This window comes from Delphinus delphis, chromosome 6 (genome assembly GCF_949987515.2).
Source record: "Delphinus delphis chromosome 6, mDelDel1.2, whole genome shotgun sequence".
NCBI classification, from domain to species: Eukaryota; Metazoa; Chordata; class Mammalia; order Artiodactyla; family Delphinidae; genus Delphinus; species Delphinus delphis.
This window is the reverse complement of record NC_082688.1, coordinates 80,011,232-80,026,580: the sequence shown is the minus strand read 5'-3', so window position 1 is coordinate 80,026,580 and position 15,349 is coordinate 80,011,232. Positions and strand designations below refer to the sequence as shown.

Below are 15,349 nucleotides of genomic sequence, written 5' to 3'. Positions count from 1 at the left end.
GAGCAAGCAAGACACATGGGAAGCAGGTTCCTGAGTGGTGCAACAGAACTGGGCTTATGTTCTTGTCACAGACTGATTTTCTAGATAACCACAGGGGCAACACAATGTTCTTAGAAAGAGCAAGATTCTACTTTCTGGTATCTGTGTCTTCTCTAAGATAATCTTGAGTCTGATCTGAAAACAAAGCAAACAAGGAGAACCCGCATAAATCCCTAATTTAAAAGTTCCAGAGAATAAAAATAACTTTAGAAGTGTTTCTATTTTGAACAAGCTTTATTTCAAAAAGTCAAAACTTACTAACCACTGGTCGTGTGTGTGTGTGTGTGTGTGTGTGTGTGTGTGTGTGTGTGTTTTGGTTTTTGTTTTTTTCCCCCAGCCTACCTTATGTACAGTATTTTGGAGGTGTCTCTGCTCTAAGTAAACAACAGTTTCTCACCATCAATGGATTTCCTAATAACTACTGGGGCTGGGGAGGTGAAGATGATGACATTTTTAACAGGTAATGGTCACGAATTAGATCTCTTTCTTCCGTGTCTCCCTTCACTTCTGGTCTCTCTACCAGTGCTTGGTTATTCTGCAAGGATTGACCCTCAGGAGGAATGCAGCTCCCGCCCAGCCCAAATTCTTAGGTGTGCCCTGCTCTAGGTGCTATAGGTGATAAAGAGTGTCTTTAGGTGGGACTTCCCTGGTGGCGCAGTGGTTAAGAATCTGCCTGCTGGGCTTCCCTGGTGGCGCAGTGGTTGAGAGTCCGCCTGCCGATGCAGGGGACGCGGGTTTGTGCCCCAGTCCAGGAGGATCCCACATGCCGCAGAGCGGCTGGGCCCGTGAGCCATGGCCGCTGAGCCTGCGCGTCTGGAGCCTGTGCTCCTCGACGGGAGAGGCCACAACAGTGAGAGGCCCGCGTACCGCAAAAAAAAAAAAAAAAAAAAATCCGCCTGCCAATGCAGGGAACACGGGTTCGAGCCTTGGTTCGGGAAGATCCCACATGCCGCGGAGCAACTAAGCCCGTGCGCCACAACTATTGAGCCTGCGCTCTAGAGCCTCCGAGCCACAACTACTGAAGCCCGTGTGCCTAGAGCCTGTGCTCCACAACAAGAGAAGCCACCGTAATGAGAAGCCTGTGCACCGCAACGAAGAGTAGCCCCCGCTCTCCGCAATTAGAGAAAGCTCACGCCCAGCAATGAAAACCCAACGCAGCCAAAATAAATTGAATAAGTGTCTTTAGGAAAAGTAGCTTCTGTGATTTTTGCATTACCCTTTTGGAAAATGTACAATAAGAACCATGTGAAGGGGTGAATTTACTTTGACTCATGCTATATGGCCGTCCACACCCTGGGCCTCTTTGTAAGCTGGTAAACCTTTATCATGTGAGTTGTCATCACAGATGGTAAAAAACCATTTGTCCGTGGCATTTGAAACCACATTCTGCTCACTTCTTCCTGGCAATGGAATTTTCAACCCTGCTGGCTGCAGGCAGAAAGCACCTTCTCCCTCTGGGAGCCAGTCTGAACTTGTCACTGAGTTTGATATCAGAATACACCCTAGTGCCTTTCTGAATTGGAGTATGTTAATTGGATAATTAACGGAAGGTGTCTGTCAGAGCAGCACCCAAAGTCATTTAAGGTTAGCTTCGTGTGGGAACTTGACATCAACCCAAGTCTTTAATACAGGCCTTGAAGAAAACGTTTTGGAGTGTCCAGATTTGTTATCAGTACGCAGAGCACTGGGCCAGGAAGGCCCAGTGAGGAGGAGGACACTGAAGCCCTGAGCAGGGAGTCCAGACAGAAACAAACCTGCTTTCACAGCACCACACCTGGCAGCTGGGCCCGTATGATGGTGTACAGGGCTGCTGTGATGCACAGACCTGAGTGATCAGAAAGGCTGGCAGGAGCGAGCCCCGAGGACGGACTTCCGAGGGTGGAGGGACTAGAAGATGAGTGGTCTGTGGGGGAGCTTTCTTCTCTTCCCTTTTCAGTTTTTTTTATTTTTTAAGTTGAGGTATAGTTGATGTACAGTGTATATGTTTCAGGTGTACCATAGTGATTCACAATTTTTTTTCTTTTTTTTCGGTATGCGGGCCTCTCACTGTTGTGGCCTCTCCCGTTGCGGAGCACAGGCTCCGGACGCGCAGGCTCAGTGGCCATGGCTCACGGGCCCAGCCGCTCCGCGGCATGTGGGATCTTCCCGGACCGGGGCACGAACCCGTGTCCCCTGCATCGGCAGGCAGACTCTCAACCACTGCGCCACCAGGGAAGCCCCTGATTCACAATTTTTAAAGGTTAAACTCCATGTATAGTTCCTATAAAATATTGGCTATATTCCCTGTGCTGTACAGTATATCCTTGTAGCTTATTTATTTCATACATAGTAGTTTCTACCTCTTAATCCCCTACCCCTATCTTGCTCCTCCCCGTGGAGCAGCTTTCCTGAAAGATAAGGAACCTAACTCCTACTGTGTACCAACTGGCTGTGTGCCAGGCACTAGTTCAGCACTGAGGGAGGCCAGGCTGGGAACCTTGAAGTCATCTAGGACTGGCCATTCCTGCCTCTTAGCTTACTTTTGTATTCCTGCTGTCAAGGCTTTGGTTTTGGTCCTCATTCCTTTCTCCCCCAGAACCTACACAGAATCTTGCACCCCGTTCTGGCTGCCTCTAGTCTTGTTCCCAGCTCTCCATTCTGATACTGCTTATCAGAGACTTCCCTTTGACCCAAAACCTTTGGGAAACACTGTATACCGTCACCTCTCCATATCTGTGGATTCCACATCCACAGATTCAACCACCCTTCAATCGAAAATATTTGGGAGAAAAGATTCCAGAAAGTTCTAAAAAGCAAAACTTGGATTTGTTGTGCACGCGCGACTATTCGCATAACATTTACATTGTATTTACAACTAGCTACATATCATTTACATAGTATTAGGTTTTATTTTTAATTAATTAATTAATTTATTTATTTTTGGCTGCGTTGGGTCTTCGTTGCCGCACGCCAGTTTTCTCTAGTTGCAGTGAGCAGGGCTACTCTTGGTTGTGGTGCACGGGCTTCTCATTGTGGTGGCTTCTCTTGTTGTGGAGCACGGGCTCTAGGTGTGCAGACTTCAGTAGTTGTGGCACGTGGGCTCAGTAGTTGTGGTGCACGGGCTTTGTTGCTCTGCGGCATGTGGGATCTTCCCGGACCAGGCCTCAAACCCGTGTCCCCTGCATTGCCAGGCAGATTCTTAACCACTGCGCCACCAGATAAGTCCCTGTGTTAGGTATTATAAGTAATCTAGAGGTGATTTAAAGTATATGGGAGCTATACCCCAATAAAAATTAAATAAATACATAAGGCTTAAAGAAAAGTATATGGGAGGCTGAGGATGTGCATAGGTTATATGCAAATGCTACACCATTTTATATAAGGGACTTGAGCATCCACTGTGAAGGGGGGGTGTTTTCCTGGAACCAGTCCCCCGCGGATACCGAGGGATGACTGTTATATCCCTGTCCGACACTGGCACTGTTCTAGGGGATGCTAAAAGCTCTAAGGAGGCCTCCATGATGTCGTCTTTGCCCTTCCTTCCGGCTTCATCTCCGGCCACTTCCTACCCCAGACCCTGTTCACCAGTCCCCAGAAGCTTGTGGTACTCCCTGAGGGCACTGTGCTTGCTCTCGCCTCCCTGCCTTTGCCTGTGCTGTCCTGACTGCCCGAAATGCTCTGGCAAAAGCACCCACTCATCTTCAAGATTTGGCTGTGCCTAGTCTTGTTCAGGTAGAGTCGGTTGCTTCTCCCTCTGTTGCGCGCATCGCCACCCTTCCCTCGTCCCCTCCGTACTGGCACCGATGGCCCTGTGTTCTAAGCACACCCACATTATAAAGTCCATGAGGGCAGACACCCCCAGTGCTTGGCACAGGGTGGTCACCAACACGATCTAGAACCAGTGGTAAAATGTTATGGGAAAGGCATGTGAGTTTTAAGCAATGCCTGTACACTGGGCTGGGCCGTGGGCTGGGTGAGAACAGCTGACAGGATGGTGGACAGGACAAGAGTCTTGCAGCTGGGACTGTGGGACCCGAGCCTTATGGAAGCTCTGTAATGACGACTTGTCTCTTTACGCCTTACAGATTAGCTTTTAAAGGCATGTCTGTATCTCGCCCAAGTGCTGTGATCGGCAAGTGTCGGATGATCCGCCACTCAAGAGACAAGAAAAATGAACCTAATCCTCAGAGGTGTGTTCTGTGTTTTATTCTCTCCCCTGTGTGTGTTTCCTTCTTTCCCCTTTCAGGTGGGGCAGGCTGTAGGAATGAAGCTCTGGAATGGGCTTCATGCCTTGAGGGTTCAATCCACGGGACAGGATTGGAGTGGGAGTGGGGAGGAGGGGCCAAAAAGTACAAATGTTTAAAGTTTTTTTTTTTTTTTAAGATTTTTGTTTTGGCTTCAACCCTTTGCCCGTTTGTTCCTTGTAGGTTCGACCGAATTGCACACACAAAGGAGACAATGCTCTCCGACGGTTTGAACACACTCACCTACCTGGTGTTGGACGTGCAGAGATACCCGTTGTATACCAAAATCACAGTGGACATCGGGACACCGAGCTAGCATTTTGGTGCAATGATAAGAGACCTGAAAATGGCCAGGGACCTCTGCTGTGTGTCTCTGCCAACCTGCTGGGCTGGTCCCTCTCATTCTTACCAATCAGAGTGATAGACCCTCTCGGCTCATCATTCAGACGCCTTTCCAGATGACCAGGACGAGTGGGATATTTTGCCCCCAACTTGGCTCGGCATGTGACTTCTTAGCCCCACGAGGTGTACGTAAGCATAGCAACTGTCAGCCTTTGGGGGGTTCTCAACATGTTCACAGTGTCACCCCAAAGAATCAGAGCTATACACAGCCCCAAATTTGGTGACTGTGGGACTCATTCCCTGTGAAAAACTGCTAATTTGTTGTGATATAGGTAAGAATTTTGCTTTAAATTGTGGTATTATTACTTTATGAAAAATTGGAGAGTGCTGCTGAAATTGGATTGGTGTGATGTTTATTCGGAGTCACATTATAACAGAAAAACACACGATTTCAACCATTCTCATTTTACCCCCTTCTCCCCACCCTCTTTCCGTGGTATGCAACTGTTACAATCACTGTGTGTGTGTGTGTGTCTTTCCTTAGCAAAAGAATTTTAAAACTTGAGCCTTGGACCTTTCACCCTGCTAACGTGTAAATTCCAAGGCGACTTTAGCCACCAGAGCAAAAGCCTTGGGTGTTCTCACATTCAGTGGCCTTTCTCCAGATTGTCTGATTCCTGAATGTAAATCCTTTTTTTAAATAGCAGTTTGTAGTATTTTAAAGAAAGAACAAATCAGGTTCTAATTACGAGCTAGCTTGATTTTGTGTTGATCCAGAATTGCATAGTGTTTAGCCGTGGCAATTTATTTTTCTGAGCATGCTATATAAACTTGAACTTCCCATGTATTTTTATTGTGGTGTTTTAAATGTGGGGAGGGGACTGAGCATTTTTTAAGGGAAAAAATGACGTATGCTATAGTGGCCACACATGGGCCCTGATGTAGCTGGCAGGCCAGGTTTTCTGAAGAGCAGAGTCATCTTTGGGCCCCTTGATGAGAGCTAGGCCTCCACATCAGCACTACTGAGCTGGACTCCTGGGGGAGACAGAAGCCTCCGCCTGCCTGGCTGACCTCTCCACCTCCCTCCCCTCCCCCCGGTGGGCAGGGCTGAGGGAACCCTCACCTCCTCAGACTGACCCCAAGACCTCCCGCTAGGGCCCTAGGCTGTGGAGCTGTAAATGACAGCCATGAGGTTGTTCACTGGCCCTTAGCCAAGGCAGGAGGAGGAAGCCTCCCTCTGGCCCCTGGGTGCTGCCTCCTGGGCTCTGATGGCCACGCTGCCTGGCCCACCTTGCAGGACCGGTTCTCCTTCCTCTTTCTCCTTCCTCCCTTCTGCTGCCTCTCTCTTCCCTCCCTCCCCCTTTTTGTTCCTTTGCCTCTTGCCTGTTCCCTAAAACTGGCCTGTGGCGCTCAGGGTCAAACATTCATTCTCCAGCGTGAATGTGCCTTTTCATTAGAGATATAGAAAGAAGTTCGGCTGAAACCACCCACAGTCCCCCACGACCACTCTGGTGCCTAAAGCCTCCCATTCCCCCTCAGGTTTTTAGCAGGTGCTCCCACTTCTGGGAGGCTGACCCACAGCGGTATCTTCCCCAAGCCCACCTCTGCTGCCAGAGGTTTTAGCCGGCCTGGGTTGAGATGCACAAGGCAGTTCCTGCCACTGGGTGCCCTTGCTGGGTCCAGCCTGGGCTGAGGGCTTAAAATTCAGCTTTCTAACCTCAGAGTGGACCTTACAGCTGGTGGCAGCCTGGAAACCAGCCCTCAGTGTAGAGGCTGAGCTGATGCCTGGCCCCAGTCTGAACCTGTGCCTTTATCACTTTGAGCATCTCAGATGCTAATGTGGTTCTTTTTCCAGAAGCCTTTGTATTGGTTACAAATTATTTTCCACTGCAGAAGCAGCTGGGCTATGCAAAGAGTGTTCCTTCTGTCAGTTCCCCACTCCTTAACAGTGATGTTGATAAAGCCAGGAATGTACTGTCAGGGAGTTTTGGGAAGTGCAAAGAATGAAGGCCTCTTTTTCTATCCCCAGATCCTGACTTTTCCAAAGTGCCTTAGAAGAGAGGAGACAAATATCCTGGGTGGTAACCTCTTTGTTACTTACTTTACTCTTAAAACAAAATTCTGACTTTTTTTTCTTTTTTGTTTTCCTATTGCATTTTCTTTCATGTTCCATTGTAATAGTCAAGTATGTGGTTCATTCTCAGGACCAAGGGAAATCCTGCTGCACCTCTTCCCCATTTGCTGATCTTCCGGTGCGCTAATGGAGTCCCAAGGTTAGGCCTGGACCTTGCCTGGTTCATGAGATGCTGCAGGTCCTGTTTCCTCACTGGGGAGTTCAGGGCTGAGGGTTCAGGGACCATTTCCTTCACCTGGAAGTTGTCACCATGAAGTTGTCATGTGCTGTGACTTTATTTCTGTCCATTCTGTTGCTGGTGACCCTGTAAAGTGGCCTTTGGGAAAGATCGGAGGGCAGAGGTGGCATAAGAGGGTAAAGGAAATGCTGGTGCTGACTCAGCCTGGGCAGGATCTCTGCTGACCTGAGGGCTGGATGTGGGGCACCCCACACGGCTGGGAGGGGAGCGTCCCTGTCCTAGAGACCTGTTGTGCTGTGTATTTCGATTTCCCGTGTATGCAAATGTATGTATTTACCATTGTAAGTGGAGGAATGTCTGACCTTGGTGTTCAAAACAGAACTGTATTTTTGCCTTTAAAAGTCAGTAATATAACGTGAATAAATGACCCTATCTTTGTAACGGCAGGTGGTTTCTCTTCTGATGTAAGGGGTTTGGGTTCTCCCAGAGCTGGAGGGCAGTGACTGGGGCTGCCTGCTGGGAGGATGTGAGGAAAGCAGAGGTCTGCCTCCTGTGCCTGCCTCATGTGGGAGGCTGGGGGATTGGGTGGGGGGAGGAGGTGGCGCCTCACCTGGCCACGCTCCACAGCCCTGCCTGGGATCACACAGGGTGCACACACCTCACTGGGATCACACAGGGTGCACGCACCTCACTGGGATCAGCCGTTCCCCCATCTGAGCCTCATATTCATATCTGTAAAATGGGAATAATAACACGTAGAGACTTTTTGAGGCTTAAAAGGGATGATGTGTCTGAAACACAATGACTGACACCTCACAGGTACTCACTATGCAGCAGCTGGTGCCACTTCAGAGTAGAAGTTTCCCTAGCAGTTCTCCGGCCACATTCTGCTGTTTTCCACCAATGCCAGCATGGTTCTGAGATAGTTCTCAGAGCCACTTACACAAGGTGTTCACAGGGTAGCTTAGATAAATAAGCTTTCTTGTCAGCCCCAGGAAATTTAACCAGACGCTCTCAAAGGTCTTAGCTGTGATCCAAGGACTTGAGACAGTAAGTACCCTGGGCACCACCTGCTCCTCCTCTGCAGCGCCCCTGGGGTCAGGCATCAGCAGCCTCTGACATGCTGCTTCGATTGAATTGGCATCTGGAAGAAATGGGCCGGAGGAAACCAGTGTGCAGGAGAGGTCACTCCCGCCGTCCAGGCTGAGGGGGCTTCAGGCCCTGCTGGGATGGAGCTGTGCTTGTGGGACCGGTTGGGAAACAGAGCAGGAAGGGCAGCCCCTTGTAGCCCCACCAGGGCCATCTGGCTGTCTCCACCCATCCCTGTAACTGCTGGAAGGAGCCCTAGTGGCCTCAGGCTTGAGCAGAGGTGGCTGGTACTCAGATCTGACTTTCCAGCCAGGAGACTCCTTTGGACAAAGTGCTGCCTTACAGGGCTTTCCAAACTGTAAGGTCCGGGTTAAGTGGGGCACCCTTCCCTCCCTAAAGATGCACATATCCACGCAGATGCATATATGCTGACATGTGCCTAGGAGAGGCCAGAATGCTCGGGTTCAAATCCTATTGCTCCTTCTTCCTGGTTCCACGACCTTGAGTGAGTGATTTAGCCTCTCTGTGCCTCGCTTTGTTCATCTGTGTAATGGGGATAACAGTACTTCTTTCATAGGATTGTCAAGTAAATTAATCTTATAAAGTACTCAGACTGGCTCATAATAAGCATTATACATGTTACAAATATTTGTTAAATTTTTGAAAGTGCAGGTGAACACACTTGCTGAGATATACATAGAGACTGCTGTGCACACATTACCCACATATACACATGCACACACCAGGTGTGCTGGGGATCTTCCTTTTTTCCTCTTCTAGGGCACGTGTCTGTGGCAGATGGGTGAGTGGATCTCAGGGCAAGTGACCGCTCCTCTTCTGGAGACACCCAGGACCTCACCAGTGCTGCTTCCTCACCCCTTCCTGCCTCCCCTGAGTGAAGGTGTTTGGACTGGCGGCCTTGGTGATGGAGGGGGGCTTGAACCCCGCCTTGGTGGGCTCCAAGGTGCCAGGGAGGAAGGGGGCCAGGGCCAGGCTTTTGGGGTTGCCATTTCCTTGAGAAGTGCCTTTAGTCTCCCACTTCACCTGAGAACCAAACCAAGTCTGAGCCAGGCAGAGCCCAGTAGCCGTGGGTGTGGATTTGGTGGACACCAGACCCCCCCCACCCCCCACCCCCCACCCAGTATAGTATCTCTTTTCCATGGGAGAATGTGACCTGGATGCCTAATCACTAATGTCCTTTGGAAGCAGGGCTGTGGTGTCCAGGCGGGTGGGTGCCCATGCAGGTATTGATATATGAGTAAAACCTCCCCAGGCAGGAGCGTTTGCTGCTGGTGACAGAGGGAAGCTGTGTGTGGGAAGGATGGGGGAGAGGTTGAGGAAATGAGAAGATGACTGAGTTCTAGGTTGGCAAGTCTCCACCACACTCCCAGACACACTCTCCTCCTGTTTCTTCCAGGAGGTGGGAGTTCGGACATTCCTAGAGGCTAATTTCTTCTTAGAACTGGAACTTCTTCCCCCATCAGAAAGGAAATGAGGTTTGCCTGGCTGAGCCGGTTGTGCCAGACAAGCCTCATTTCCTTCTCTGGCACAGTCCCCGGGCAGGGAACGTGGCTGCTGCCTTCATCTGGGCTCCAGGACCTGTACCCAGGCTGGGAGGCAGAGGAACCGGTGGTGTATGGATGTCATGCGAAGTGATAGGGTCAATGGACCAGAAACCAGAGGACCGTGGCATTGCCAAGAAAGCTGCCCTTGAGCAAGTTGTGTGCCAGGTCACTAGGGAGGGGGCCCGGGAAGAGGGCCAGAAGAAGCCATACAAACAATGGTCATTATGTCTGGCTCTCTGCTTTCCCATTTGCTGTGTCACTCTGGGCAAGTCCACTCCCCTCTCTGAGCCTCAGTTTGCTCTTCTGTTTTATGAATCCACCTCTGGTCTCTCCTGCCAGAAGGAAGTGTCGTGGTCTTGGGTTTCCCCTTGTCCCTGAGGCTCATCCTTCATACTGCCTTGAAGAAAGTCATTTTATCTGAGTCTTTATTTGTAAAAATAGCAGGATCACCCCTGCCTTCCCCCTCTCCTTTCCCAGGAAGGCCTTGAGCATCACAGGATAATGTGCTAAAGCTCTACCTGGTGGGGCAGGCTGAGATGCTGTGGCTTTGCCATCGCCCTCTTCTGCCAGTCCCCTCCAAGCTCCGGCAGACTCCTTTCACCTGCTCCCCCTTAGGTTTTCCAAACTCAGGCTTCCTGATTATCCCATCGACCCTGAGGGAGAAGCACAGGAGGGAGTGTTTGTTGCATGCAGCAGTGTTCACCCTGCCATTCCTCGTAACACTGAAAACCTAGAAGCCACCATCAGTGGGGGACTGTGCTGAGTAAAATGAGGATCATCCAAACAATGAAGTACTAGGCGACCACTGAGAATGATGAAGTGGATCTATACTTATTGATTAGAAAGAGGTCTGAGGGAAAAAAGCAAACTACAGAATGGTATTTGCACATATGGCAGGAAAATGTCTGAATAATTTAGTGCAGAGATTATTCTGCAGTTGTTTGTGGGAGCAGATGCACGAGCGATAAAATGAAGAGATGATCTCCCTTCTCCGCACAGACAGTGTGGCCAGGCTCCCATTCTGGGGTAACAACCTTTAGTGTTTTGGGGGCTGCCTGAGGGCCGAGGCCTTTAACAAGTACTAGCCCCATTGAGAGAATAAGCTGGGTTGCTCCCCAGGGGAGTTGCATTCCATGAAAGTGCCCAGACTTGGAAGAGAGACGGGGGCTTCCTCCTATGGGGGGAATGATGGAGGTCTGTGCCCTATTCACATTGAGGGGGGACGTGGCATGCTCTGGGGATGTTCATGGAGGCTGGACGGGATCAATTCCGGCCAGAGAGCTTCTAGCAATTCTCTCGGATTTAGAAAAATAAAGTTAGGACAGTTTTGCCACTCTTTCCTGAGTTCCATTAAATATTCGTGCCTGTTATACTTGGGTAATAAAAATGTTAACCAACAGAAAAAATGGCGGGGATGGGGGCACTGTGCCCTGGCTCTGGAGGGGCAAGATTGGCCTGAGGCACCTGATCAGGGCCCTGGGAGGACTATGAACCCAGCAGGAAGCCGGGGCGATCCCACTGCCTGTGGATCTCTGGCCCTGGAATCCAGGTGTCCTGCTGCTGAGGGAGGCCCTGACATCTGGATTTTGACACAGACCCAAGCTTGCAGCTATCGTAGATTCATTTCCGGGCCAGATGTGAGTGCCAGACAATTGGCACGTCCTCCTTGACCTTGTCCCTGCCTGGGAGGCATGTGCCACAGGAGGGAGGGTAGCAGGTTGTGACCAATAAGAGTGCACGCCACTATCTTTGACGCTCTCTCTGGTGGGGTGCCAAGAGCTGGGTGCCGAGCCCTGCACCCCACCCCCTCGCTCATCTCCACAGGGACCCAGACAGCTGGAGCTTCCTGCACTGAGAGCCTTGGTCAGGGTGGGCCACCAGCAGTTATCCAGCCGGGGACTTGGGCCATTGGTGGGGCCTTCAGAGTATTCCCTTTCTGTGAAATGTCCTGTTGCTTTGTGTTCAGCGACTTTGCTTTCCCCTGATGACAGCAGCGCAGGAGACAGGCCAGCTCCCAGGCCCCAGCTCTCTGGTTCCCCACTTCACCAAAGGCACGTCTGTAATGAGAGAGGGAACAGGAGGAGTTGGCGAACTGCTGCACCACTGTGATCCCTCACACGGCTTCTCCCCTTATGAGCACACCTGGCCCTTTTTGCACTGCGTTGCTCATTACAGTAATCCCCATCATGAGAATCATACGTTCAGGGAGGTCATGTGACTTGCACAAGGTCACATAGAGTTAGTGTCTGATCCAGGAGTCCCAGCCCGGGGTTCTGGCCACAGAACATGATCCAGCCACTCATCCAGCCTCAGCTGCTCTCCCTCCACAAAACAGTGTGAGAGCTGGAGGCCTGAGGCCGAGTGGTGCCCAGCCTCAGCCAGAAGACACAGCCCTCGCTTCGAGCCTGGCCTCAGCAGCATTGCCAAGAGAAGTGCAGTGTAGACAGGGGGCTAGAACCAAGACCTGGTTTCTGTTTTGTGTTGTTTGGGTTTTGTTTGGTTTTCCTTTTACAGTTTGTGAGCACTTGGGAATCTGGCATACTTTGTGGCAGCAGCTCCCTATACCAGGGACATTAGTGCGGCCTCCATCTGGGAGACACATGGGAGTGGCAAACACTGAAATAATCCACCAGGATGCAGGGGGCCTGGATCATGGGTACAGGGAGGAAGGGAGACCCCTGAGAGCTGAGGACCCACGTAGACCTGAAGAAGAAGCTGGGCTCCTTTTTGCCTGTGGAAGCGTCGCTCTGTGAGGCGAGAAGCAGCCCCTGGTTCACAGACAGTACAGCTGCTTCATTGCAGTGCTCAGTCCTGTCCCTTCCCTGGGCTGACACTTGGTGTCCAGGGGAGCTTGGCACAGTATTGTCCCAAGGCTGCTGGGGACATGGGGAGGACAGAGAGACAGGCAGCTCTGCTGAGGCCTGGACTCCTGCTCAGCTCTCCCTTTTCCTTCTAGGCACCTCTTCTCCCCCCTCCCCGTGCACCCTCTCCCCAAAGGAGGGCAGCGCAGCACCATTCCCAATCCTCCCAAACCTTCTTAGCCAATGGCGTTTTCCTAAATGAAACCGGGGGCTGTGTCTGATGATTCATGGTTTTTAGACAGGCTGAATCAAGAGTTCTAAAAAGCTCTGCTGGGTTTAACTTCATCAGACTCCAGACCTCAGTGATTTATGTTTTATGCGGTTTGCTCTGGATGGAAGCTGACCCAGCCACAATGAGACATGGAATGAGGAGAACTGACCATCTGATGCTGAGGAAGGAAGAAATCTCCACCGTGACCAATTTGTTGGGCAATGTCTCTCAGATGCTAGCCTGGGCCCTGCCTGCCAGCTCAGAACACTCTGTCTCTGACTCAGGTGCTAGGGCTCAACTTCGTCTCTCGCAGGCCCTGGGCTTGGTACCTGGTGGGCTTGGCTAATGACGTTGGCCCTGCTGGCTCCGTGGGGCCTGTGGGTACTCTCGCCACCTTGGGTCTGCCCTGTCTTGCAGGTTCACTGCCCACACTCTCCAGAAGACCTTTCCAGAGCTTTTCTTCATAGGAAACAAGGCCTGCTAGGTCTTTCCCTGGTCCTCCACCAACCCTGAGGTGAGCACACATCCTAGCACACTGCTGGGGGTGCCTGGCTTTGGGAGGATGAAGGCAGGAGAGAAACCTGAGGAAGCCCTGGACTGGAAGACCAGTGTTGACTGGCTAGGTGACCAAGACCAAATTATCTCTGATCCCCATCCAGAAACTGGGTGGGGAGGCTGTGAAAGCCTGCTGGGGCTGCCAGCTTGTGGTTCTAGGAAAACTCTTTAGGGTGCTTTATTCCGCCTGGCCCCTCTGCCTGTTTGAGGTTGTTGCTAGGGCACTTAAACTAGGACTCAAGGCCAGAAACAAAAGTTCTCTTTGTCAATCCTGGAAACGAGGGAGGGGGAGGGTGGAAGGAAGGGAAGCTCCGGGCAGTCCCGAGGCACTCCCAGGGGCATGGTCCAGAGTCCAAAGGGAATGAGCCTTTGCTGCAAGCCTTCCTGGAGAGCTCTATTGCTTTTCCTTCTTTTTTAACATCTTTATTGGAGTATAATTGCTTTACAATGGTGTGTTAGTTTCTGCTTGATAACAAAGTGAATCAGCTATACATATACATATATTCCCATATCCCCTCCTTGTGTCTCCCTCCCACCCTCCCTATCCCACCCCTCTAGGTGGTTGCAAAGCACCGAGCTGATCTCCCTGTTCCATGCTTCCCTGGTGGCGCAGTGGTTAAGAATCCCCCTCCCAACACAGGGGACGTGAGTTCGAGCCCTGGTCTGGGAAGATCCCACATGCTGCGGAGCAAATAAGCCCATGAGCCACAACTACTGAGCCCGCGTGCCTAGAGCCCGTGGTCCGCAACAAGAAAAGCCACCACAACGAAAAGCCACCGCAACGAAGAGTAGCCCCTGCTCGCTGTCGCGCAGCAACAAAGACCCAACACAGCCAAAAGTTAAAAAAAAAAAAGATAGCTAGCTTTTTCTTTTTTATAGCTATTTTTTCTTCCCACTAGCTATGTTTTACATTTGGTAGTGTATATATGTCAATGCCACTCTCCCACTTCGTCCCAGCTTACCCTTCCCCCTCCCTGTGTCCTCAAGTCCATTCTCTACGTCTGCGTCTTTATACCTGTCCTGCCCCTACCTTTTTTTTTTTTTTTAGATTACATATATGTGTGTTAGCATACAGTATTCGTTTTTCTCTTTCTGACTTACTTCACCCTGTATGACAGTCTCTTGCTTTTCCTTCTTCCGTCTGCTTTATCACCTGGACTGAAGCTGCAAGAACACAAAGTTCAGCTCACAAGGTGAAACACAAAACTTGTCCCCAGGGTCTCTGGTGGCATCAGATAAGACTGACAGCCAATAGGAACTCTCCAAATAAATCATTTCAATATGTAATTTTCACAGCAGAGATTTCTTATCATTGTGCTGCAAATATTTTTTAAAATTTATATAGGATGGCAATAAAATATTTTTAAAAAATAATCTTTATGAAATTCATTGATATCTTTACATTTGTCTCTACTAATTTAATAATGTATGGTTTAAAGTCTATTAAAGGACGTCTCAAATCGCCCTTTACACATATGCATTTGGTTTCATGTTTTTCCAGTAATTGTACCACTGCTGTGAAACCATTTTCAACTAAATACTTAGTTGGAAACGTTACAAGTAATTTAGCTCGTTCCAAGAATTGAGTATGCAAATCCTAAGTCCCCAACTTTTCATAATTAGATTAATTAAACTGTGTTTTGGCTTCAAAATCTTTCATTTATTTATTTAACACTCAAGGAATTTTCCTGCAAATGTTGCCTAGTGGCCCACTGGTTTCCAATGTATTAATCAACCCTACCTTTAAATCTAGTCAACTAATTAAAAATTTAAAAAGCAAAATTTAGGGCTTCCCTGGTGGCGCAGTGGTTGAGAGTCCGCCTGCCGATGCAGGGGACACAGATTCGTGCCCCGGTCCGGGAAGATCGCACATGCCGCGGAGCGGCTGGGCCCGTGAGCCATGGCCGCTGGGCCTGCGCGTCCGGAGCCTGTGCTCCGCAACAGAAAGGCCACAACAGTGAGAAGCCCGCGCACCGCAGAAAAAACAAACAAAAAAACTAGTCCTTTAAAGGCAACTTTTCCTCTAGGGAGGAGAACGGAAAATTCTCTGCAGCAGGCGCCCAGGTTCCGACTTTTGACGGCCCCTCGAAGCTCCGCCTCTCAAAACCCCGCTCCTCACGCACTCCACGCCCCTCTTCCGTACAGACCGCCT

The 15,349-nt window shown here is 50.2% G+C and overlaps 1 protein-coding gene across 1 annotated transcript in view; it reads left to right on the top strand.

The window, feature by feature from the left end:
* Positions 1 to 7,355, top strand: part of B4GALT1 (beta-1,4-galactosyltransferase 1) — a 50,709-nt gene extending 43,354 nt beyond the window's left edge. Inside the window, exons 4-6 of the mRNA XM_060014886.1 lie at positions 377 to 499; positions 4,104 to 4,208; positions 4,446 to 7,355. Coding sequence (XP_059870869.1) covers positions 377 to 499; positions 4,104 to 4,208; positions 4,446 to 4,578 — 361 coding nt within the window. The 3' untranslated portion in view covers positions 4,579 to 7,355. The remainder of the gene's footprint in view (positions 1 to 376; positions 500 to 4,103; positions 4,209 to 4,445) is intronic.
* The last annotated feature ends 7,994 nt before the right edge of the window (positions 7,356 to 15,349 follow it).